The 24,102-nt window shown below is 38.8% G+C and overlaps 2 protein-coding genes across 2 annotated transcripts in view; one reads left to right on the forward strand and one right to left on the reverse strand.

The window, feature by feature from the left end:
- Positions 1 to 8,392, forward strand: part of LOC127427555 (nidogen-1-like) — a 44,635-nt gene extending 36,243 nt beyond the window's left edge. Inside the window, exons 15-20 of the mRNA XM_051675184.1 lie at positions 147 to 273; positions 544 to 715; positions 839 to 996; positions 2,126 to 2,249; positions 2,860 to 2,972; positions 7,942 to 8,392. Of these exons, the coding sequence (XP_051531144.1) occupies positions 147 to 273; positions 544 to 715; positions 839 to 996; positions 2,126 to 2,249; positions 2,860 to 2,972; positions 7,942 to 8,069 (822 nt within the window). The 3' untranslated portion in view covers positions 8,070 to 8,392. The remainder of the gene's footprint in view (positions 1 to 146; positions 274 to 543; positions 716 to 838; positions 997 to 2,125; positions 2,250 to 2,859; positions 2,973 to 7,941) is intronic.
- Positions 8,393 to 9,896: 1,504 nt separating this feature from the next.
- Positions 9,897 to 24,079, reverse strand: tbce (tubulin folding cofactor E). Its single transcript, XM_051675189.1, has 17 exons — positions 24,045 to 24,079; positions 21,483 to 21,607; positions 21,299 to 21,383; positions 19,770 to 19,946; positions 17,707 to 17,792; positions 16,939 to 17,038; positions 16,747 to 16,849; positions 16,550 to 16,626; positions 16,212 to 16,304; positions 14,300 to 14,364; positions 14,116 to 14,180; positions 13,868 to 14,020; positions 13,437 to 13,590; positions 12,223 to 12,291; positions 12,069 to 12,128; positions 11,695 to 11,786; positions 9,897 to 11,338 (listed from the first exon to the last, which is right to left on the reverse strand). Exons 1-17 carry the CDS (start codon positions 24,062 to 24,064, stop codon positions 11,243 to 11,245), a joined length of 1,620 nt encoding a protein of 539 aa, XP_051531149.1. The 5' UTR covers positions 24,065 to 24,079; the 3' UTR covers positions 9,897 to 11,242.
- Positions 24,080 to 24,102: the final 23 nt, after the last annotated feature.

Here is a 24,102-nt window from a genome sequence, read left to right on the forward strand (position 1 = left end):
TTTGAAAAATAGTGTAATTTCAATATGTTTCAATGCAAAATGGCGATTTGTAATGGAATAAAGTGGGTCAGAAAAGTTAATGTATAGAAACACATGATTTTATGGTATTTAATATTTGTAGCATTTGCTTTCATCTGTCTCTGCAGGGTAAAGTTGTGATCGCTGTGGCATACGACTGCGTTGAGAAGATGGTTTACTGGTCTGACATCACACAACCGGCCATCAGCAGAGCAAACATGCAGGGCGGCCAAACTACTGATGTCATCAAAACAGGTGTGTGACTGAGCCCAGTTTTAGGCAGCTGAAGTTCTTTTAAACTTGACACAGCATCTAAAAAACATGGCACTCATGCGCAAGACACTGAAGAAAAAAAAACTTTATGCAGCGCAACGGTCAAAGATGTCCATCTAGTGAATGTTAACATAGGAAAGCAATTGAAAAACAGTGTGGATGGACTCAACGTGTTCAGTGTGAACAGCCTGTAATTGTAGAAAATTTCTTTCACAATGTTAGAATGCACATTTCTCATGTTTCCATGAACAGATCTGGGCAGTCCTGAAGGAATCGCGATTGATCACATGTCCCGGAACATGTACTGGACTGATTCCATACTGGACCGAATTGAAGTTTCAAGATTAGACGGAAGTCATCGACGCATCCTCTTCGACAATGACCTCATCAACCCACGACCAATCATTGCTGACCCCAGCTATGGGTACGTGCCCTACCGTAACACTGTGACATCAGAGATGTGTTTGCTGTGGAAAACATAAAAATTATGATGATTACTTCTTAAATAAAACCAGTAAATGTGCAATCTCTCTTTCCTGGAACTCAGACACCTGTACTGGGCTGACTGGAACCGAGACGGACCCAAGATTGAGCGCTCCAGCATGGACGGTACTGACAGAACAGTGCTGGTGAAAGATGACCTGGGGCTGCCCAATGGATTGACCTATGACCCCCACACCAGACAGCTCTGCTGGGCGGATGCAGGTCAGAGTTAATTTAATCATTATTTAGAATATTGTAATAATTAAGCTTTTTGCTCTGTAAATACATGTTGGTAGTCAAATTACTACCTGGTGGTTGACAAAAATGAGTTTTTCAACAACTGATATTAATCTTGACTACAGAGAGACAATAAAATGTTAGTATTAGGGCTGTCGATTTAACGCATTAATTTGGTGCGATTAATTCTATAAAAAATAACACGTTAAAAAAGTTATGCAATTAATCATGCCCTCGATCTGAAGTTCCATAATAAGGAATGTTCCAACAATCAGAGCAATTCAAGCTTTATATACCACCTTGAAGTTTTTATGCATTTTTGGCAGTAGGGGGCAGTCAGTGCAACTCCAGCTATACATACAACACGCCTCGCCAAACCAGCGTGCGAGCACAGCCTTCTACAGCGTGCTTTTGTGCTCAAAGACAGCTGGACTGAGCACTACAGAATTCAGGGATCTCGAGACGCATTTTCAAAGTTTTAAACTACATTCAACTTGATACAGCACACTAAAAAGACTGCGCTAAATGCTAGTGAGACCTGGCGCTACCAAAGTAAGATGCTCCAAAAGCGTCCGTCTGATGCATGAGTACATTGGCCAACAATTAAAAATAGTGCAGAGAGAAGTAGGGAAATAATAGGGGTATGTCCCATGATATGGACTTGTAAGTCTTTTTGTATTAAAAATGCTTTACGTCACATTGTGTAATGTAATATATTTGAATTATAATATTTATTATATATTATATTTTTAATTATTCTAATTATTTTATACTAAATAACCTTTACTTGAGGGCCTTTCTCAGTAAATATTAACATGCAATTAATTTGATTGAAAATTGTATTGATTGACAGCCCTAATTGGTATATTTATATATAATACAATTAAACGACAGTAAATGTAACATGCACAACATTTATAAAATTAAAAGAACACTTATATCCCACAATATTTACTGAAAATTCACTCAATAAACAATATTTTGAAAGGCTGTCGGTAGATTGTGGAAACAGTTCAGTAGGGAACTACAACTAATTGGCGAAACAGGCGCAGTGATTGGCCAATGCCGATCAGCAAATATCTCTTTTGAGTTACAATATTTCTGTTTGTTTTAGGCACTCGTAAGGTGGAGTGTATCGATCCGTTCTCACGTCTCCGGAGGAAAGTGATGGAAGGGATTCAGTATCCATTTGCCATCGTGTCTCACGGCAGAAACCTTTACTACACCGACTGGACAAGGTATTTTAAATGCTCAATTTGTTCATTTGCAATGAATATTTGTTTACAAATGAGCACTAAAAAGTTTCATTCATCTCTGTGGACCGCTCTCAGTGGCCATTCGAATCGAACACGTTATTGCATTAAAAAAAGCTAGATGCAGCGCAGCAAACAAAAACTGGATTCAGGGATCTAGACGTGTTTTTAAAAGTTGAAGTTCTTTTAACTTGACATGGCGTCTAAACAACATAATGCTCCTGCGCAAGATGCAGTGCAGCGGTCAAAGATGTCTATCCACTGTATGTCTACATAAGTAAACAGCACATACGTATGAACATAAATACGTTTGGTGTGAACAGCCCCTCATGCCGTGTGGATTGTTCCCAGGATTGATTGACCTTTTGGGAGTGTGTTCAGTACCCACAACTGGAATGTGTAGAATCCTCTGACCTGGTAACCTGAAGTTCAATGTCTGCTCACTTAAAAGTGTTTGAGGAATTTATGATTTGTTTGGTTTGTGTGATCATTAACCCAGAATATCTTTACTGGCTCGGTGTGTGTGCTTAATGGTTTCTTTTTATTTATTTTTTTCAATGGAATGTCACAGGAAATGTGTTGTTTTTGTTGCTAGGGAAGCGGTGGTTGCCGTGGATCGTCATGATGGGATGGAGGTGGAGGAGTTTCTTCCTCAGAGACGGTCACGTACATATGGCATCACGATCACATACCCACAATGCCCTCAAGGTTTGACATGAGATTATTATAACATATTGTTTTTCTGAAGGAAATAGCAGGGCAGCAATAAAATAGAGTTAAAGTTTCAGGTACAATATTTTTCTAAATTGGAAAAAAACACAATTTCAGATAAAATGTTACAGCAAATAAAAGACATTTATATTTTTCCCAAAGATAATCTTTCAAACTCTAATGTAGCCAAGTGGAGAAATTTTTATGTAAGTTAAATCTAATCATAAATTGGACGTGGCCCCTTTAAGACCGGAGTTTTGCGGCAGCTGCTTTTCGGCGCTCTCTCGTGTTAGAAGCGTGAGAACACATGCTGTGCAAGAGAGTTCCCGGTTTTGTTCATCGGTTGATAATTCTTTGGGATGCATATGGATTACATGTGTGGAGTTTGACCACATTTTGGCACACATGTGAGAACTGGCCTTTACCATATTTCATTTTCACATTCATTTTTGTATTTAATTTTTTGTATTTTATTACCATATTTCAGTTTCTGCATTTTCTTTCTTTTTTAAATACAATAGGGCCCCATTGACCACTGATTCTTCCTTTTTTTTTAAACAGCTGTCAGATAAACCCCCCCAAATAGTTTTGTGTTCAGTGTGGTTATTTGCAGCCCACCGGCTACATTTTTGTTACCAGGAGTGGGGTTCGAACCCACGCACTAATCTAAACATTTTTTATATGTTTACCAAAACCAAAAATAAATTGCATAAATTGGTGGAGAAGACAAAAATAGAATACTTAACCCTTATGTTTTGTTCCAGTCATTTTGACCTGGACGATTTCTTTTTTTTTTTACTTAATCCAATTGGAATAACACTTTGTTCACATATGGTATCTGAAAACACACACACAAAAATTGTGACTACTCTGCAAAGGGTGACTGCTTTGAAGATGCTCAGATATAACACTGTTTTGATTTATTTTGGATTTTGTTTAGTCACAACATAATTCCCATAGTTCCATTTATGTTATTCCATAGTTTTGATGACTTTACTATTATTCTAAATGTGAAAAAAAAAAAAAATTATAATAAAGAATGAGTAAGTGTTTCAGAACGTTTGACCGGTAGTGTATATATACACATACATATACATATACATTTGTTTTTGCTCAAAGGGGCAGTTTTAACTGTTCATGAGATGGATTGCCTGGGGGAAAAACTGTTCCTGTGCCTGACAGTTCTGGTGCTCAGAGCTCTGAAGCGTCGGCCAGAAGGCAACAGTTCAAAAAGGTAGTGGGCAGGGTGAGTGGGGTCCAGGGTGATTTTTCCAGCCTTTTTCCTCACTCTGGAAGTGTATAGTTCTTGAAGGGAGGGCAGGGAGCAACCAATAATCCTCTCAGCAGTCCGAACTGTCCTTTGTAGTCTTCTGATGTCTGATTTCGTAGCTGAACCAAACCAGACAGTTATAGAAGTGCAGAGGGCAGACTCAATGACTGCTGAGTAGAACTGTATCAGTAGCACCTGTGGCAGGTTGAACTTCCTCAACTGGCGAAGGAAGTACAACCTCTGCTGGGCCTTCTTCGCAATGGAGTCAATGTGGGTCTCCCACTTCAGGTCCTGTGAGATGGTAATGCCCAGGAACCTGAATGACTCCACTGCTGCCACAGTGCTGTTTAGAATGGTGAGGGAGGTCAGTGTTGGGGGGTTCCTCCTAAAGTCCACAATCATCTCCACCGTTTTGAGCGTGTTCAGCTCCAGGTTGTTTTGACTGCACCAGACAGACAGCTGTTTAACCTCCCGTCTGTATGCAGACTCATCATCATCTCGGATGAGGCCGATGACAGTGGTGTTGTCTGCAAACTTCTGGAGCTTAACAGAGGGGTCCTTGGTGATGCAGTCGTTGGTGTAGAGGGAGAAGAGTAGTGGGGAGAGCACACATCCCTGGGGGGCACAAGTGCTGATTGTACAGGTGCTGGAAGTGAGTTTCCCCTGTCTCACAAGCTGCTGCCTGTCTGTCAGGAAGCTGGTAATCCACTGACAGATAGACATGGGAACAGAGAGTTGGTGTAATTTAGTCCGGAGTATAGCTGGGATGATGGTGTTGAAAGCCGAACTGAAGTCCACAAAAAGGATCCTTGCATATGTCCCTGGTCTGTCCAGATGTTGCAGGATATGATGCAATCCCATGTTGACTGCATCATCCACAGACCTGTTTGCTCGATAAGCAAATTGAAGGGGATCTAGAAAGGGTCCAGTGATGTCCTTCAGGTGGGCCAACACCAGTCTCTCAAATGACTTCATGACCACAGACATCAGGGCGATAGGTCTGTAGTCATTAAGTCCTGTGATTTTTGGTTTCTTTGGGATGGGGATGATAGTGGAACGTTTGAAGCAGCATGGGACTTCACACTGCTCCAGTGATCTATTGAAGATCTGTGTGAAGATGGGGGCCAGCTGGTTAGCACAGGATCTAAGACATGCAGGTGAAACACCATCTGGGCCCTGTGCTTTCCTTATCCTTTGTTTCTGAAAGACACGGCACACATCATCTTCACAGATCTTAAGTGCAGGTTGAATAGCAGGAGGGGGAGGAGGGGGGTTGCAGTAGGTGTTTATGTTTTTGTGAAGTGAAGGTCAGAGCGGGTGTGGGTGTGAGATTGGGCCTTTCAAATCTACAGTAGAACACATTCAGGTCATCAGACAATTGTTGGTCCACCACAGGGTTGGGGGTAGGAGTCCTGTAATTCGTAAGTTGTTTCATGCCACTCCACACTGATGCAGGGTCGTTAGCTGAAAACTTGTTTTTATACAAGACTTTATCCCCAACTCTGTAAGCATCCTCTTTGGCCTGACGAAGCTGCCTGAGTTCCACTGTAAACCATGGTTTGTCGTTGTTGAACGTTAAATAAATCCTAGTAGGAATGCACATATCCTCACAAAAACTGATATATGATGTAACAGTATCTGTGAGCTCGTCCAGATTGGTGGCTGCAGCTTCAAAAACACTCCAATCAGTGCAGTCAAAGCAGGCTTGTAGTTCCAGCTCTGCTTCATTGGTCCATCTCTTTACAGTCCTTACTACTGGCTTGGTTGATTTTAATTTCTGTCTGTAGGTTGGAAGAAGATGAACCAGACAGTGATCAGAGAGTCCCAAAGCTGCTCTAGGGACAGAGCGATATGCATCCTTTATTGTTGTGTTGCAATGATCCAGTATGTTCCTGTCTCTGGTTGGGCATGCAATGTGCTGTTTGTATTTGGGCAGTTCACGTGTGAGGTTTGCTTTGTTAAAACCTCCAAGAATAATAATAACTGAGTCCGGGTATTGTTGTTCCATGTCTGTGATTTGATCAGTCAGCTATTGCAGCGCGGCATTCACACACGCGTTTGGCGGGATATAAACACTCACCAGAATAAACGAGGAAAACTCCCGCAGCGAGTAGAAAGGCTTACAGTTAATAAAGAGCGCTTCCAAATTAGGACAGCACATCTTCTTTAACGTTGTTACATCTGTACACCAACTTTCACTGATGTAAAAGCATGTTCCACCGCCTCTCCTTTTCCCCGTTAACTCCGCGATGCGATCCGCTCTGAACAGCTGAAAGCTCGGCAGATGTAACGTGCTGTCCGGAATGGCTTCACTCAGCCAGGTTTCTTTGAAGCACAAGGCAGCAGAGGTTGAAAAGTCCTTGTTTGTGCGGGTGTGGAGATGTAATTCGTCCATTTTGTTAGGGAGCAGAGATTCGCAAGATGAAAGCTTGGCAGCGCTGTTCGAAAGCCATGCTGACGGAGCTTGACCAGCGTGCCTGCTCGTCTCTCTCGCCTGCATCTCTTGAACAGCAGAGCTGCACCTCCAACTAAAATGTCTAGTAAAACGTCTGAATATTCGAAAAAATCAGGAAAAGATTGTCTGGTATATGCTGTCGAATGTTCAGCAGTTCTTCTCTGGTAAAACTGACTGGAAAAAGATTACTAAACATAGGACAAACAAACAAAAACAACAAAACAATAGAAGCGCTCCACACCGAGGCGGCCATCTGCTGAGCCATCATGATGTATTATCACAATGAGCACATACTGTATGTGGATGTGTGTTTGCACACACAAAGTCCTCGAACATGTGCACACACACACACACACATTGTGTGTTGAGCACTCTCTTGTTTATTGTCTTTCCATGTACACTCTTTGAGGAATATTTCAAGATCTACTGATCATATTATGTTGTGTTTGAGATCGTTTGAATCGGGATAATCTGCTGTAAGTTACGATATGTCATTGTCTGTGTTAAATGTATGTTTCAGGAAGTGATAAGGAAAAACGTGACAAAAAGACACTTTTGTTTATTATATTTATGTGTGTCTGTGGGAATTTCATACACTAAAACTCACTGCAGTTTGACCTCTGAGTGAAACACATTTGCTCATTGCTACTAATTGAGACCTTTATAACGATATATAACACATGGCTATCACAACTCTGAATATAATTATTGTGATGATAAAATGAGAATGAAACAGATCAGCTATATGCATTGTAAAGTCCAGATTCTAAGATTTAAAATAACACCTATTTTGTTCAGATCAAGCAAGTGGTTATTAATTTATTACGTAATTATTATTATTTATTTATTTTCTGCAGGGAGTGCCCCCCACTGACCCGGTATAATCTCAGTTTAGTTAATCCTTCCATCAATAATATATAAATATATAAATGTGTTCAAAAAAGGAGTACAAAACCTGTCATTATTACTAAAAAAGAAGTGCTTGTGATAATTTATGCAATATGACAGATTTATAAACAATCTTAGTAGACCGGCCATTTTTGACCGGGAACACAAAATATGTTAGCACAAAACCAACACAACACAACACAACACAACACAACACAACACAACACAACACAACACAACACAAGGGTCAAGGATTATCAATACAGTGCTGCCTTATAAACACTGTAATATTTCATTTGAATTCAGTCATGTTCATTTTAAATGTGTATCTAACATGTGACTGCTTCCCACAGGTGTGAACTATTGTTCTCGTGATAACGCAGGATGTTCACACTTATGTCTGCCGCGGCCGGGCGGCTTCACCTGCAGGTGTCCCGATGCCAGAGACGGGTCATGTGTGGAAGAGGGCGAGAATTTCTGAGCCAAGCTATTTCTGAAAGACTCAGAGGAAATGATTTGTGTTCTTTATGACGGATCTCCCTCACACCTGGGTGGAGAGAATCAACATAGATTAAGATCCAAAAAACAGGGATGCAACCGATATATCTGTGACCATATCAGTATTGACCGATGTTAGGGCACACATTTATACTGTGTGTGTGGTTCAATCATTTTGATTAGATTGTTTACAGCTATATTTTAATCAGTTTTTTTAATGGTCAAAGATTTCATTTAGTTTATTGTAAATATCAAAACTATATAGTCATTATATGATATACAGGTGCATCTCAATAAATTAGAATGTCGTGGAAAAGTTCATTTATTTCAGTAATTCAACTCAAATTGTGAAACTCGTGTATTAAATAAATTCAATGCACACAGACTGAAGTAGTTTAAGTCTTTGGTTCTTTTAATTGTGATGATTTTGGCTCACATTTAACAAAAACCCACCAATTCACTATCTCAAAAAATTAGAATATGGTGACAAGCCAATCAGCTAATCAACTCAAAACACCTGCAAAGGTTTCCTGAGCCTTCAAAATGGTCTCTCAGTTTGGTTCACTAGGCTACACAATCATGGGGAAGACTGCTGATCTGACAGTTGTCCAGAAGACAATCATTGACACCCTTCACAAGGAGGGTAAGCCACAAACATTCATTGCCAAAGAAGCTGGCTGTTCACAGAGTGCTGTATCCAAGCATGTTAACAGAAAGTTGAGTGGAAGGAAAAAGTGTGGAAGAAAAAGATGCACAACCAACCAAGAGAACCGCAGCCTTATGAGGATTGTCAAGCAAAATCGATTCAAGAATTTGGGTGAACTTCACAAGGAATGGACTGAGGCTGGGGTCAAGGCATCAAGAGCCACCACACACAGACATGTCAAGGAATTTGGCTACAGTTGTCGTATTCCTCTTGTTAAGCCACTCCTGAACCACAGACAACGTCAGAGGCATCTTACCTGGGCTAAGGAGAAGAAGAACTGGACTGTTGCCCAGTGGTCCAAAGTCCTCTTTTCAGATGAGAGCAAGTTTTGTATTTCATTTGGAAACCAAGGTCCTAGAGTCTGGAGGAAGGGTGGAGAAGCTCATAGCCCAAGTTGCTTGAAGTCCAGTGTTAAGTTTCCACAGTCTGTGATGATTTGGGGTGCAATGTCATCTGCTGGTGTTGGTCCATTGTGTTTTTTGAAAACCAAAGTCACTGCACCAGTTTACCAAGAAATTTTGGAGCACTTCATGCTTCCTTCTGCTGACCAGCTTTTTAAAGATGATGATTTCATTTTCCAGCAGGATTTGGCACCTGCCCACACTGCCAAAAGCACCAAAAGTTGGTTAAATGACCATGGTGTTGGTGTGCTTGACTGGCCAGCAAACTCACCAGACCTGAACCCCATAGAGAATCTATGGGGTATTGTCAAGAGGAAAATGAGAAACAAGAGACCAAAAAATGCAGATGAGCTGAAGGCCACTGTCAAAGAAACCTGGGCTTCCATACCACCTCGGCAGTGCCACAAACTGATCACCTCCATGCCACTCCAAATTGAGGCAGTAATTAAAGCAAAAGGATCCCTACCAAGTATTGAGTACATATACAGTAAATGAACATACTTTCCAGAAGGCCAACAATTCACTAAAAATGTTTTTTTTTTTATTGGTCTTATGATGTATTCTAATTTTTTGAGATAGTGAATTGGTGGGTTTTTGTTAAATGTGAGCCAAAATCATCAAATTAAAAGAACCAAAGACTTAAACTACTTCAGTCTGTGTGCATTGAATTTATTTAATACACGAGTTTCACAATTTGAGTTGAATTATTGAAATAAATGAACTTTTCCACGACATTCTAATTTATTGAGATGCACCTGTATATTTTCTCGATGGTGCTCGGGGGACCATGGCCCCTTTCAGTTTTTTTTCACTCAGATGGTCCATCTGTACAATGCCCTCAGTGCTCGGGACTTTACAGCCCCAGATGGGAATTCACACTCATTGTTTACACATTGCATGACTGGACAGCGGGTGCAGTGGATACAGCTGGACAGAGGAAGAACAACAAGAGAGACAGACAGGAAGAGAGACAGACACAAAGATGGAGAGAGAGAGACTGTTCAATTAAATCATTTTTTAAAGTAAGAAGGCTGTGGGGTTTTTTTCCTTTCATTCATTTGTCCTTCATAAGAATGTTTCCGATCACGTCCACTGCATAAAAATGAGGAAGTCCACATTGAACATTCAAGCCTTTGTTCTATCTGGTATATTTATTAACTGTTAAACATTTAAACTTCCTTTAGGGCTGGACGACATATCGGACTTTCATGTTTAGGGCTGCTACATGTCCAGAATTTTTCAGAATCGTATAGGTTTTCGGCCGTGAGTCCAGGAAAAATGGGACTTAAATTATCTCAGAATTTGAACCTTTTCTGGATGCGTTCACCCGTTTGAGCACTTATGCACACTATTCAAGGTGAAGAAACTCATCAAACGTGCTCTCCTAAACCGCTCCCTCAAACAAATCATTAGAAAGTCTGATTCATGTAAGTGAATTGGTTCATTTGAACAATTCATGTTTATGAAGCTCTCCTAACCTCTCCCGCTCATATCAAGCTTCGGGAAATCTCGTTCTGATGATTCACATAGATGAACCGTGTAAAATGATGATTCATTTGACAAAAGAATAAATAAAGTACAAAAGAGACAGATTTATAATTTCAGAGTAATATATTAATATAACTGATTCTGTTATCCTGTCCATGTTCCTGTATTAATGTAGCCTACTCATTATTTTTTACAGTTTACAGGACAGATATCTTTAAAACTCTTTATCTTTATAAAGTACAGTGTCAATCTGGAATATTTGTTTCAAGCACATTTATTAAATAGTCAAATTAACATCCATCTGGTTGTGATTTACTGTAATGACCTGCAAAGACAAATGCCAAAAGTAGTTTTTAGAGTAAAACACTTTGTCTGCAAAGCTAAACTGTAATGCGTAAACACAAACGTGGGAAGAGACGGCACTTAAAGCCTTTCTGTTTAAACAAATGGTCCTGTGGCCAAAGAAATCCCTTTCACGCTGATGTGTGGAGCATTGCATTAGTCCGTGCAGGAGTTGATAAACTCTCATCAGGGTGTCTTTGAGATTTCAGCTTTGTGTGATCAGGACCAGCGCACCAGGATTCTGTCACCATCTTCCACAGAGTAAAACTGCAGCGGCTTTAGATCGTTATCAATCTCAATCTCTCTGTCGGCCATCTATACATGACAGTACATTAAAAGAGAAATGAATACTTTCTGATTACTTTGTCTACAAATATTATGGTGTGGTTAGCATGCTACTTAGTATGCAAATGTTCAGTAAGCATGAAATACCTCAATGAACTGTAAAATGTGCAGTATACAACGTATTAAAAAAATGAATGACAAAAGACAGAATTCATGTATTGTGCAGCATGCTAGTAATCTTTTCAGAACACAGTCATAATGAAAGGATTTTTGTGTGCATTGTAAAATTTGGAATTTAAAAGGACAGCTGTTAACACAACATAAACAGGGTTAAAACACAGTATTTATGAGGGAAGGCTCAAGTATCCGTGTGTAAAGTTTTTTACCTTCGCGCAGGTGTAGGCGAGCTTTAACTCCGCTCCTGGTAATTTAAGCAGTCGGTGTAACAGCCCCTTCACCTTCTGTACAATCATCGACCCTGAAAACAGCAGACAAATACATCAAATAACAACCAAAACCTATATGTGTCCTACTTTAGTCTCTCTTAGCCAGACTTTTGTCTTTCAGCATAAAGTCTGGTCCACATTGCAGCTTATTCTGTGCTCTTACACCCAGACAATTATAAACAGTCTTCCAGTCAAATAGGAACTGGCGATTTCCGTGATTAAGTGTATAATTTGCCTCTGTCTCTGTGTGTGCTGTCTAAAGCTGAAACTGGTTGTAATGTGACAGAGCTGGAATGGTCTGTTGCAAGTTTCACCTGGCAGTTTCTTCTCTATGGGTTTTCTCTCTGCGTCGTCTGGACAAACAAACGTTATGGCTGAAATAAAAAGAGAAACATTCAAAGATATTCCCATCATGATCATGTGGTTAGTGTTGAGTTAATTTAGAGTGCATTGATGGCAGGCTCTTACTTAATAATTGATTTTTTAATGCAAACGGCTTCTGTTCCCTCAACTCGCTCTCGTCTGGAGGGCCGTACTCTAAACAAACACACAAATGATCAATGCTGTGACAAAGGAAAGTGTAAAGTGAGCCAATGAGAACACATTTAATGTGTAAAATACAGCGATACGAGCAGGGGTTTGAACCAATGAGATTTCAATGTGGGTATCTACCTAGCATGATCTCTTAAAAATCAAGCTAAAATGTCTTGTTGTGTGACTGGAGTGTTAAACTCAGATTAACATGGAAATGACATTTTATTGTGTTGTGCCTTGTACCATAAAACAATGTCAGCTGACATGAATATTTGCTTGTGTAATGTAATGAACAATCAATATCACATATAATGTTTTCTGTTTCCTGTTTGGCTCATGAAAAAAAACGATAGTATAAAAAGTTATAAAAGTGATAGTAAGTCAATTTTGAGAGTTAATTTTGAGATAAAAATTCACTGAGATAGTAAATCAAAGTTATGAGATTAACAGTAATGTGTGAGATAGTAAATCATTATTAAGAGATACTACGTGAACTATGAGTAAAAAGACAATTATGAGATAGTAAGTCATACTGAGATCCTAAATCAAGTTTAAGATTAAAAACAATTAAATGTATGAGATTTAATCTATTATTATGAGATAAAAAGTTAATAATGAGATAGTAAATCAAAGTTATGAGATTACAAGTAATATTTATGAGATAGTAAGTCATAATTAAGAGACACCAAGTCAATTTTGAGATAAAAAGTCAAATTTATGAGATTAAAATCATTATTATGAGATAAAAAAATCTAAATTATTATAGTCATAAATATGAGATAAAAAGAATTATTAGATAATTAATTTTGAGAGTTAAGTGATAAAGTGCATTATGACATAATAAAACAAAGTTCTGAGATTAAAAGTCAAAATTTAAGAGATAAATTTCATGAGATAAAAAGTCAAAATTATAAGATAGTAAAGTCCTTATTTTGAGATACAAATTCTGATGACTTACCTCATAATTTTTGGCTTTTAATAATAATTATGACTTTTTATCTTGTAATTACGACTATCTCATAATTTACTAAATTTACAAAGCAACATTTTTTTTCATGAGGCTTCCATAACAGTCAAAACCATATAAAGAAATGTCCAAAAACATATGAATGAAACGCAGGCGTTTGTTTGCGGAGCGGGTCACTCACTCTGTATGAGGGCGAGGTATCTCGGGTGTTCTGTGGTAAACTCTGTGCTCGGGTGATTTTTCTCCGGGTCACTGTGACCACCTGCCTGCAGCCACGCCAATCCAAACATTTTACAGTAATCCAGCTCGGCTCCTCTCCTCTCATCTGACAGAACCTGACAACAGACATCACACCAGATACTGGCATTTTTACAAGATATTTTAGAGGCATAAATGCAATCTAATAAATGGTCTACTGTAACTAGAGAAAAAGTGTGCTAACGTATTTCTTTATTATTCTTTTATTTTTATTGTAATGTGCAGGCCTATCTTTAACTTCACTGTCATATGAGCAACCAGTCAGTATCTGCACAGCCAACATTACATAACACCGTAACCGTTCTTGGTTCATTTCCCGCTCAAAGATACACACACACACACACACACACACACCTGTCTCATGTCGAGTAGTTCCAGCTGACTCAACCGAGCGATGAAAAGCTGTCGAGCCGTCTCATAGTTCTTCTCTTTCTGTAACAGTGGATTCCTTCTGCAGGACAGCTGAACCAAACACTTCAACTTCTCCAACTCATTCACTACACTCCACTACAGACAGACAGAATTCATCAGCTGATGCTTAAAATCCCCTTTATTTGCATTAATATGTACATTTATAATTTCACTATTAGACTTATTATTACCTCTGAAATGTTGTTGTCATCTAGTAAAAGGCTCTTCAGTGCAGGAAACAGTGCCGTCTTGTTGCCTTCACATTATGAAAAGTCTATTTTTAATTTTCTAAACAATGCAAGTATGCACATGTTATAAATCAAGACAGAATAAGGAAAAACATAGAGATCTGAGTAGTTTTAAACACATTGATACCTGCTGAAGCATCATTGAACTGAATAACAGATACACCCGTACTGCACAAGTTTAACTTCTCCAACCTAAAGTTTAAAAACACAACTGTTACCTTTAAATACATATTGTGAATATATATATATACATACGGAACTATAAATGTAAATGTGTGTGTGTGTGTGTGTGTGTGTGTGAGTGTATCTGATGTGTGTTTGTGTGTGAGTGTGAGTGTATCTGATGTGTGTTTGTGTGTGAGTGTATCTGATGTGTGTTTGTGTGTGAGTGTGAGTGTGTCTGTGTGTGTTTGTGTGTGAGTGTGTCTGTGTGTGTTTGTGTGTGAGTGTGTCTGTGTGTGTGTGTGTATGTGAGTGTATCTGATGTGTGTTTGTGTGTGAGTGTATCTGATGTGTGTTTGTGTGTGAGTGTGTCTGTGTGTGTGTGTGTGTGTGTGTGTGTATGTGAGTGTATCTGATGTGTGTTTGTGTGTGAGTGTATCTGATGTGTGTTTGTGTGTGAGTGTGTCTGTGTGTGTGTGTGTGTGTATGTGAGTGTGTGTATGTGAGTGTATCTGATGTGTGTTTGTGTGTGAGTGTATCTGATGTGTGTTTGTGTGTGAGTGTATCTGATGTGTGTTTGTGTGTGAGTATGTGAGTGTATCTGATGTGTGTGTGTGTGTGTGAGTGTATCTGATGTGTGTTTGTGTGTGAGTGTATCTGATGTGTGTTTGTGTGTGAGTGTGTCTGTGTGTGTGTGTGTGTATGTGAGTGTATCTGATGTGTGTTTGTGTGTGAGTGTATCTGATGTGTGTTTGTGTGTGAGTGTGTGTCTGTGTGTGTGTGAGTGTATCTGATGTGTGTTTGTGTGTCTGTGTGTGTGTGTGTGTGAGTGTGAGTGTATCTGATGTGTGTTTGTGTGTGAGTGTGTCTGTGTGTGTGTGTGTGTGTGTATGTGAGTGTATCTGATGTGTGTTTGTGTGTTTGTGTGTGAGTGTGAGTGTATCTGATGTGTGTTTGTGTGTGAGTGTGAGTGTATCTGATGTGTGTTTGTGTGTGAGTGTGTCTGTGTGTGTGTGTGTATGTGAGTGTATCTGATGTGTGTTTGTGTGTGAGTGTATCTGATGTGTGTTTGTGTGTGAGTGTGTGTGTGAGTGTATCTGATGTGTGTTTGTGTGTGAGTGTATCTGATGTGTGTTTGTGTGTGTGTGTCTGTGTGTGTGTGTGTGTGTGTATGTGAGTGTATCTGATGTGTGTTTGTGTGTGAGTGTATCTGATGTGTGTTTGTGTGTGAGTGTATCTGATGTGTGTTTGTGTGTGAGTGTGTGTCTGTGTGTGTGTGAGTGTATCTGATGTGTGTTTGTGTGTCTGTGTGTGTGTGTGTGTGTGTGTGTGTATCTGATGTGTGTTTGTGTGTGAGTGTGTGTGTGTGTGTGAGTGTATCTGATGTGTGTTTGTGTGTGAGTGTGTGTGTGTGTGAGTGTATCTGATGTGTGTTTGTGTGTGAGTGTGTGTGTGTGTGTGAGTGTATCTGATGTGTGTTTGTGTGTGAGTGTGTGTGTGTGTGTGTGAGTGTATCTGATGTGTGTTTGTGTGTGTGTACATGTTTATACTACATTGTGGGGATCAAATGACCAGCCAGCGGTCCCCATGAGGGAAATGGCTTATTAAACAAACTAAACAATGTTTTTTTGAAAATGTAAAAATGCAAAAAGGTTTCTGTGAGTGTTAGGTTTAGGGGTAGGGTTAGGGTTAGGGGATAGAAATTATCGTTAGATCTGTATAAAATCCATAAAATGCATGGACGTCTATGGAGAATCCCCACAATGATATAAAAACAAGTTGGTGTGTGTGTATTTATACAGTTTACAGTATATATACTATACATATAATATTTAATAATATATATATACAACAACAACAACTTTTTTTATTCTTACCTGGGTAAATGTGAGATTTCTAGTGCCGTCTCCTGAACGATCCGATTATTGGACAAGTCCAAAACTTTTAGTGTCTGTAGCACGTTTACAGGTCTGGACAAAATCATTTTAATTAATTTTAACAATCAATCATTATGGCCACATCCACACCAACTCGTTTTTGTTTGAAAACGCATGAATTGCGCTATGTTTATGCCTCGCATTAACAACTGAATGGCATTTTCCTCCACCAAAAACGGAGTGTTTCCAAAACGGTCTCCATTACTGCATACTTCAGAAAACAATGGTGCTAGGAAAACAGATTAATGTGGATGTGGCCTAAGATATCCCTGACATACCTCAGTAATTCTGTGATGTCATTGTCAGCAAGATAAAGCTCTTCTAACTGCTGCCACATGGGGGCGCAATGGAGAACCTGTCAATCACAGCAAGTTCAGAGGTCAGCTGATGTAGAGCCATGTTTTTACTGTCAACATTTCAGCCGTCTTATTGAAAAGATTCCTTCCTGAACACATGTGCACATTCACTGACTGACCTGAGACCAGGTGAGTGCACAGCTTTTGACTGACAGCACCCTCAGACGGGAGAAGGCGGGGCGTAAACTAATGGGGTCACTGGAGAGACTCAGTCTGTTGTAACTACAAGAGATTGTAAAAGTGATGCCTGACATCACTGATGCTGTGTAGATGATTTATTAAAAGGTTATATCATGGAAAACATTACTCACCTGAGCTGCAGCACCTGCAGGGACTCCAACTGTTGTGTAATCGCCGCCAGCACCTCCCACGAGCTCAACAAATTTCCAGAAAGATCCAGAGACTGAGCAACTGAGAGAGATATTGTTAAAGAAGCTTCATATAGAGCTGTTCAGCAATGATGTCAATTTGTAGGCAAACCCAGAAAGACTAATTCCTCATGTAATTTCCTATGGCTTTTAAAATAGGGATTTTCGAATTACAAGTAAAAGAAGATCTGTGTTGAAAATTACTTGAAGAGACTTTCACGTTTTGTTCAAGAACATAAATTACATATAGTCATACTTAAATTGTGGCTTCTGAACCTGTTGTGTCTTTTAAAAAGGCATGTTGCTAGCACAATGCTAAATAAGGACTACAACAGTCGTCCATTTTGTAAAGCAGATAGCTCACAAGCTGATGGGAGTTGTAGTCCTTAATTAGCATTGTGATAGCAACATGCCTTTTTAAAAGACACAGTAGCTTCAAAATTCACAGGTATGACTGTTTGTTATTTATGCTGTAGAACAAAACGTGAACATCTCTTCAAATAATTTTAACCACAGGCCTTATTTTCCTCATAACTCTAAAACTGCCATTATAAAATCCCACTGGAAATCCATGGCTCGAAAATACTAATTGTCTTCCGGGTTTTGGACTACAACCTGAACCGCTCTATTGAGTCTTCTTACTGTTGTTGACCTCTAGAGCCAATCAGAGAGCCTGTGTGAGAATATAAATATGCTGACAGTGAAGGATACATGGTGTGGTCTTTCTAATCTCATTCTCCGGGCCCGGACCAGACACCTCACAACTCCTCAGAGCGATTTCTGTCAGGTTCTCCACCCTGAAACAACACCACAAATAAATAAAGCCTGAAGTGACTATTATCAGGGTCCAAGGAGTTTGGAAAAGTGGAGAAAAGTGCCCAAGGAATAGATCTGTCTGAGTAAGTACTCCAGCTCCTTGCAGATATAGGATTAGCAAAATAAAACGTATTTCTCTAAATGCATTTCCATCCGCTATTTTGAGTTTTCTGAAAAAACAACTTTTTCCTTCTCCTAAATTGTTTGTATGAACCGCACAAATGATCATCTAGAGACTCTCATGACAAATGTCACAGAAATAATTTTGAGAACATGTAAAACAAATAATTCTTTGGCCATGGCCGAAATTCACATAAAGTACATCTTTTGAACAATATGCTGAATCAAAAATCTTTTGAATGGTGGAAACATTTTGCAGATGGAAATGAAATTGGAGATGTACATTTTGTTTTGCTTGACTTAGGGATTTTGTTTCTAATGTGAAAATGTACAAGTGCGTGTTGTAGCACCAACTGGGATTAGATGGGTGTGTGTGTACTGTCCACCTGAGTAGTGGGGGGGGGGGGGGTTTAAGGAACATTTCACCCAAAAATGAAAATTCTCTCATCATTTACTCACCCTCATGCCATCTCAGATGTGTATGACTTTCTTTCTTCTGCAGAACACAAATTAAGATTTTTAGAAGAATATTTCAGCTCTGTAGGTCCATACAATGCAAGTGAATGGTGACCAGAACTTTGAAGCTCCATAAAGCAGCATAAAAGTAATCCATAAGACTCCAGTGGTTTAATCCATGTCCTCTGAAGTTATAGGATAAGTGTGGGTGAGAAACAGATAAAACTTTAAGTCCTTTTTTTACTATCAATTCTCCTCCCTGCCCAGTAGGTGGTAATATGCACAGAGAATGTGAATCGCCAAAAACAAAAGAAGAATGTGAAAGTGAAAGTGGAGATTGATAGTAAAAAGGATTTAAATATTGATCTGTTTGTCACCTACACCTATCATATTACTTCTGAAAACATGGATTAAACCACTGGAGTCTTATGGGGTTCTTTTATGCTGCCTTTATGTGCTTTTTGGAGCTTCAAAGTTCTGGTCACCATTCACTTGTATTGTATGGACCTACAGAGCTGAAATATTCTTCTAAAAATCTTCATTTGTGTTCTGCTGAAGAAAGAAAGTCACACACATCTGGGATGGCATGAGGGTGAGTAAATGATGAGAGAATTTACATTTTTGGATGAACTGCCATCCAGCCAAATTTAGTGTCTCTAGGAATTTTTTTGCTGCTCAGACACTTTTAGGGCAGAAAAAGACTAATAATAATAATAAGAAGAAGAAAATCAGTCCAAATAAAATAGTGTTCCAGCACTCCTTGGACCCCTAAATAACACACATCGGAGACTTCATTTATAAAGGCATGAACATAATCATCCTAAATATGAATGTACAATAATGTCCTAAACATTCCTGCAAACAATGTATAAAATGTCCATATGCATCCTGATTTATTAATTGCAAATCATTTAAAAAGCTTGCTCGTACTGCACCAACAAAACACAAATTAAAGTGCATGTGGAAAGATTAGCTGCACTATTTCCCGGTTTCTATATTCAAATGATTAACTCAATCAGTGATTTCTTTTCAAATTAAAATGTCATGATCAGTGTTGGAATTCTTACGCATCCTGTTTTCTTTTTCATAGTGGTGTATTACAACTGTAACTCACTTTGCACGTACACAAAATGCATAAGATAATAAAAACATTTGTGTACCGATGAATGAGCAAAACTTTTCTGTTGGTGTACGTTTAAGATTTTTTTACACATCAGTCCTTTTTAAACCCTGTTTTGTTCTGAACTGTAACGTATAATAAAATCTATGTAATAAAGGGTCAAATCTGATCGTACGTGTGTTTTAATGAGGCCCTTGATGTCTGAAAAAGCCACCTCGCTGAGAGAATTCAGCAACAGCACAGATGCTTGAAAAAGACTCACCTCTGTTTCTGCTTAACGGCCTCAAATCCGACCATCAAGACTGTTTTGGTGCAGAACTTAAACTCTTCTCCAATAGCCTCTTCCAGTTCCACCTCATAACGCCGTTTTACAGCAGTCAGGTAATCCACGCCGAAACTGGCCTTTTTGGGACGAACAAACGAGCCGCCCGTCAGGTGTCTGATGAAACAACAAACAGAAGGTTTGTTTTCCAGGTTCAATACATTCACTTCCATTGTAAGTGTCTCACTGTAACCTCAATTTGTGCTTTTTATTTTAAAGAAAAGGAGGGACGAGACGAAATTAATTTCGTGGTAATCAATATTATTCCACAAATGCTGTCGATTGAGTTTAGCTTGTATGAGTTAGTAGTTTCCTACACTTTTTGAATTTACGTGCCATCTGCAGTTAATTGTGATGACAGGATAAGGATTTAAAAAAATATATTTTTCAGTGTTTCCTAAAGAATTCTGTTTCTGCAGCATGGGAGCCCAGTTGTGCCATATCATATCATATATACTGTGTATATATATATATTATAATTGAAATATGATTTATTACTCAACAATCCATAATTACTGTTGCAATTTATTTTTGTAACTACACGCCGTCATATGAACAACCTGTCGATCATTATACTGATTTAATTTTCATGAATTTTAAGTACACTGAACAGATCTTCATTTCTGAAAGTAATGACAACGTCAGTTCAGTGAGTCAAACGTTGATTCAGTAACTGCTCTGATTCAGTGAGTCATTCAGTGAAGATTTCATCAGACTGATTCAAAACGGTAACTCGTGAGTCTCTTAGAAGAATCGGTTCAAAAGAATCATTTGCTCGTGAATCGGACAACACTTTGTTTTCATGCACAGGACATCTCAATAGAAAGACATGCTTTCTGTTATTTTTATCCCTGCTGGAAAATCCAGCTTAAGCTGGTAGCTGTGTTTTGGAACATGGTAGCTGGTTTTCTAGCTGGTCATGAGCTGGTGCAAGCTGGGAGACCAGTTTAGACCAGCTACCAGCTTGTCATACCAGCTCAAGGTGGTCAAGCTGGTTTTTGGAAGATGGCAGCTGGTCAACCAGATCATGACCAGCTTAGGACCAGCTTCCATGTTCCAAAAACACATCTACCAGCTTAAGCTGGATTTTCCAGCAGGGATTGCATTTCATTTAGACTTAGGTAAAAAACGTATTTACAAAATGATTTATTTTTGCTGTAGATTCAAAAGTGTCAGGCTGCAGGAAACACTGATTTTGATTCAGAACAATTTGCTAATGGATCATGACTCAAACTGATTTGACTGATGCACTAAAAGAGCCAACTCAAAGGAACGATTCAGTCATAAACTGGACGTCAATATGAGTTTAACTCAACACAAGCCTGTTACATCATTTACAGCAAAGCATATAAAAAAAATGACCAGGATTGTATTCATTTCCATGACTTTTCCGGCCCTGAGGAGCACGGTTTTAACCTTCCCTGGTATTTCCAGGTTTTCCATGACCTGTGTGATACACATGTGAGCACCTGCAGGTGAAGTATCGGACTCCTTCATGGCTTCCATCATGTTTCCCTCTCTCTGGATTGTCCCACTCCACCCCCAACCACAAACCTGCAGAAAGAGAACTTTAAATGGGCTATAAAGAGGGCTTTAAGCAGAATCCAAATATTAGTTTAGTGACATAAAGAAGGAATGAGAGGTCACACAAACCTGCGGTGGGAGGAACCGTTCCTACATAACGTACTGTCCCTCTCTCTTCATCACAGCTCACTCGTCTGCCCACAGCGTCCTCTGGCACATCCTGAGTCATCATGACATCATCAGATGATGCAGATCTATATGAAAACATGACAGACGAATAGATCATAAAATCCACCTAAAACACCTAATACATGGGTTAACAAGACCAAAAGGTTTAAAGGTGTAATAATTTAAATAACTAAAACCTAAAGTTGAATTATCTCTAATGCACTCTTAACTTTGGCAGTTCTGTTTTGTTTGCAAGCCATTTTAAACAGACAGATGTACAGATCTGCTCATACGTTTACACACCCTTTTCAGAATCTGCACAATATTTATCGTTTACCAAAATTACAAGGATCATACAACTGCATTTTGTTATTTTATTTAGTACTGCCTTGATAAGATATTTGACATAACAGATATAGTTGAAGTCAGAAGTTTACATACACTTTAGCCAAATACATTTAAACTCAGTTTTTCATAATTCCTGACATTTAATCATAGAAAACATTCCCTGTCTTAGGTCAGTTAGGATCACTACTTTATTTTAAGAATGTGAAATATCAGAATAATAGTAGAGAGAATGATTTATTTCAGCTTTTATTTCTTTCATCACATTCCCAATGGGTCAGAAGTTTATATACATTTTGTTAGTATTTGTTATCATTGCCTTTAAATTGTTTAACTTGGGTCAAATGTTTTGGTTATCCTTCCACAATCTTTTCACAATAAGTTGCTGGAATTTTGTCCCATTCCTCCAGACAGAACTGGTGTAACTGAGTCAGGTTTGTAGGCCTCCTTGCTCACACACGCTTTTTCGGACTGAGGTCAGGGCTTTGTGATGGCCACTCCAATACCTTGACTTTGTTGTCCTTGAGCCATTTTGCCACAACTTTGGAGGTGTGCTTGGGGTCATTGTCCATTTGGAAGACCCATTTGTGACCGAGCTTTAACTTCCTGTCTGATGTCTTGAGATGTTGCTTCAATATATCCACTTAAATTTCCTTCCTCATGATGCTATCTATTTTGTGAAGTGCACCAGTCCCTCCTGCAGCAAACACTCCTGCACATCACGTGCTTCACGGTTGGGATGGTGTAATTCAAGTTGCAAGCCTCACCCTTTTTCCTTCAAACATAACGATGGTCATTATGGCCAAACAGTTCAATTTTTGTTTCATCAGACCAGAGGACATTTCTCCAAAAAGTAAGATCTTTGTCCCCATGTGCACTTGCAAACTGTAGTCTGGCCTTTTTATGGTAGTTTTGGAGCAGTGGTTTCTTCCTTGCTGAGCAGCCTTTCAGGTTATGTCGATATAGGACTCGTTTTACTGTGGATATAGATACTTGTCTACCTGTTTCCTCTAGCATCTTCACAAGGTCCTTTGCTGTTGTTCTGGGATTGATTTGCACTTTTCACACCAAACTACGTTCATCTCTAGGAGACAGAATGAGTCTCCTTCCTGATTGGTATGATGGCTGCGTGGTCCCATGGTGTTTATACTTGTGTACTATTGTTTGTACAGATGAACGTGGTACCTTCAGGTGTTTGAAAATTGCTTCCAAGGATGAACCAGACTTGTGGAGGTCCACAGGTTTTTTTTTTTTCTGAGGTCTTGGCTGATTTCTTTTGATTTTCCCATGATGTCAAGCAAAGAGGCGCTGAGTTTGAAGGTAAAATACATCCACAGGTACACCTCCAGTTCAGTACACCTCATATCAGAAGCTAATTGGCTAACTGTCTAAAGGCTTGACATCATTTTCTGGAATTTTCCAAGCTGCTTAAAGGCACAGTTAACTTAGTTAAACTTCTGACCCACTGGAATTGTGATATAGTCAATTAAAAGTTAAACAATCTGTCTGTAAACAATTGTTGGAAAAATTACTCGTGTCATGCACAAAGTAGATGTCCTAAATGACTTGCCAAAACTATAGTTTGCTAATATTAAATCTGTGGAGTGGTTAAAAAATGAGTTTTAATGACTTCAATCTAAGTGTATGTAAACTTCTGACTTCAACTGTATATACATGTATTTAAAAAAAAAAAAAAACTAACACTCCTCGAGCACCTCTTGTGGCAGTATAATAATCTGTACAAATTCAGTTTTGTTTATTATATTTGTAAATATATCTGTTCAGCAGCTTCTTCGGGGCAGTGCTAAATAATAATATAAACCGAAACCAATAAAAATATCCTCGATCTCTTATTTTTAAATGGCTACATCTTACGGATTTTGCATCTTATGACCAAGATATTAAGGTAGATGTGAGAAAGATAAACACATCGAAAGTAAAGTATTTAAATCTCACGACGAGATGATGCTGATATTTATATACTGACAACAGAAAAAAAAAACACAAAAAACGTATATAGAGAGAATAGTGGCATTTAAGACAGCACATGCATTTGAGTATAATAAATTACCGCTATAAAGCATTATCTATTATCAGAACGTGTCATAAAAAGAATAAGATACAGAATAATGTAAATAATTAAGAATGACAAAATAAAAATGCGTCTGCATGACTTACAAGACCGGACGTGACGTCATGAGCTGCAGTGCCTCATGTGCGCCGACAAGAAACAGCA

The sequence above is a fragment of the Myxocyprinus asiaticus genome, chromosome 37 (genome assembly GCF_019703515.2).
Source record: "Myxocyprinus asiaticus isolate MX2 ecotype Aquarium Trade chromosome 37, UBuf_Myxa_2, whole genome shotgun sequence".
NCBI lineage: Eukaryota > Metazoa > Chordata > Actinopteri > Cypriniformes > Catostomidae > Myxocyprinus > Myxocyprinus asiaticus.

What these genes read in the sequence shown, in the direction of transcription:
- tbce (XM_051675189.1), bottom strand. Translation starts at nt 24,064, where the DNA reads ATGACGTCACGTCCGGTCTT. An exon ending in GCCGTTAAGCAGAAACAGAG is followed by an intron (nt 17,793 to 19,769) that starts GTGAGTCTTTTT and finishes GTGTTGTTTCAG; the next exon opens with GGTGGAGAACCTGACAGAAA. An exon ending in AACTACTCGACATGAGACAG is followed by an intron (nt 13,591 to 13,867) that starts GTGTGTGTGTGT and finishes GTCTGTTGTCAG; the next exon opens with GTTCTGTCAGATGAGAGGAG.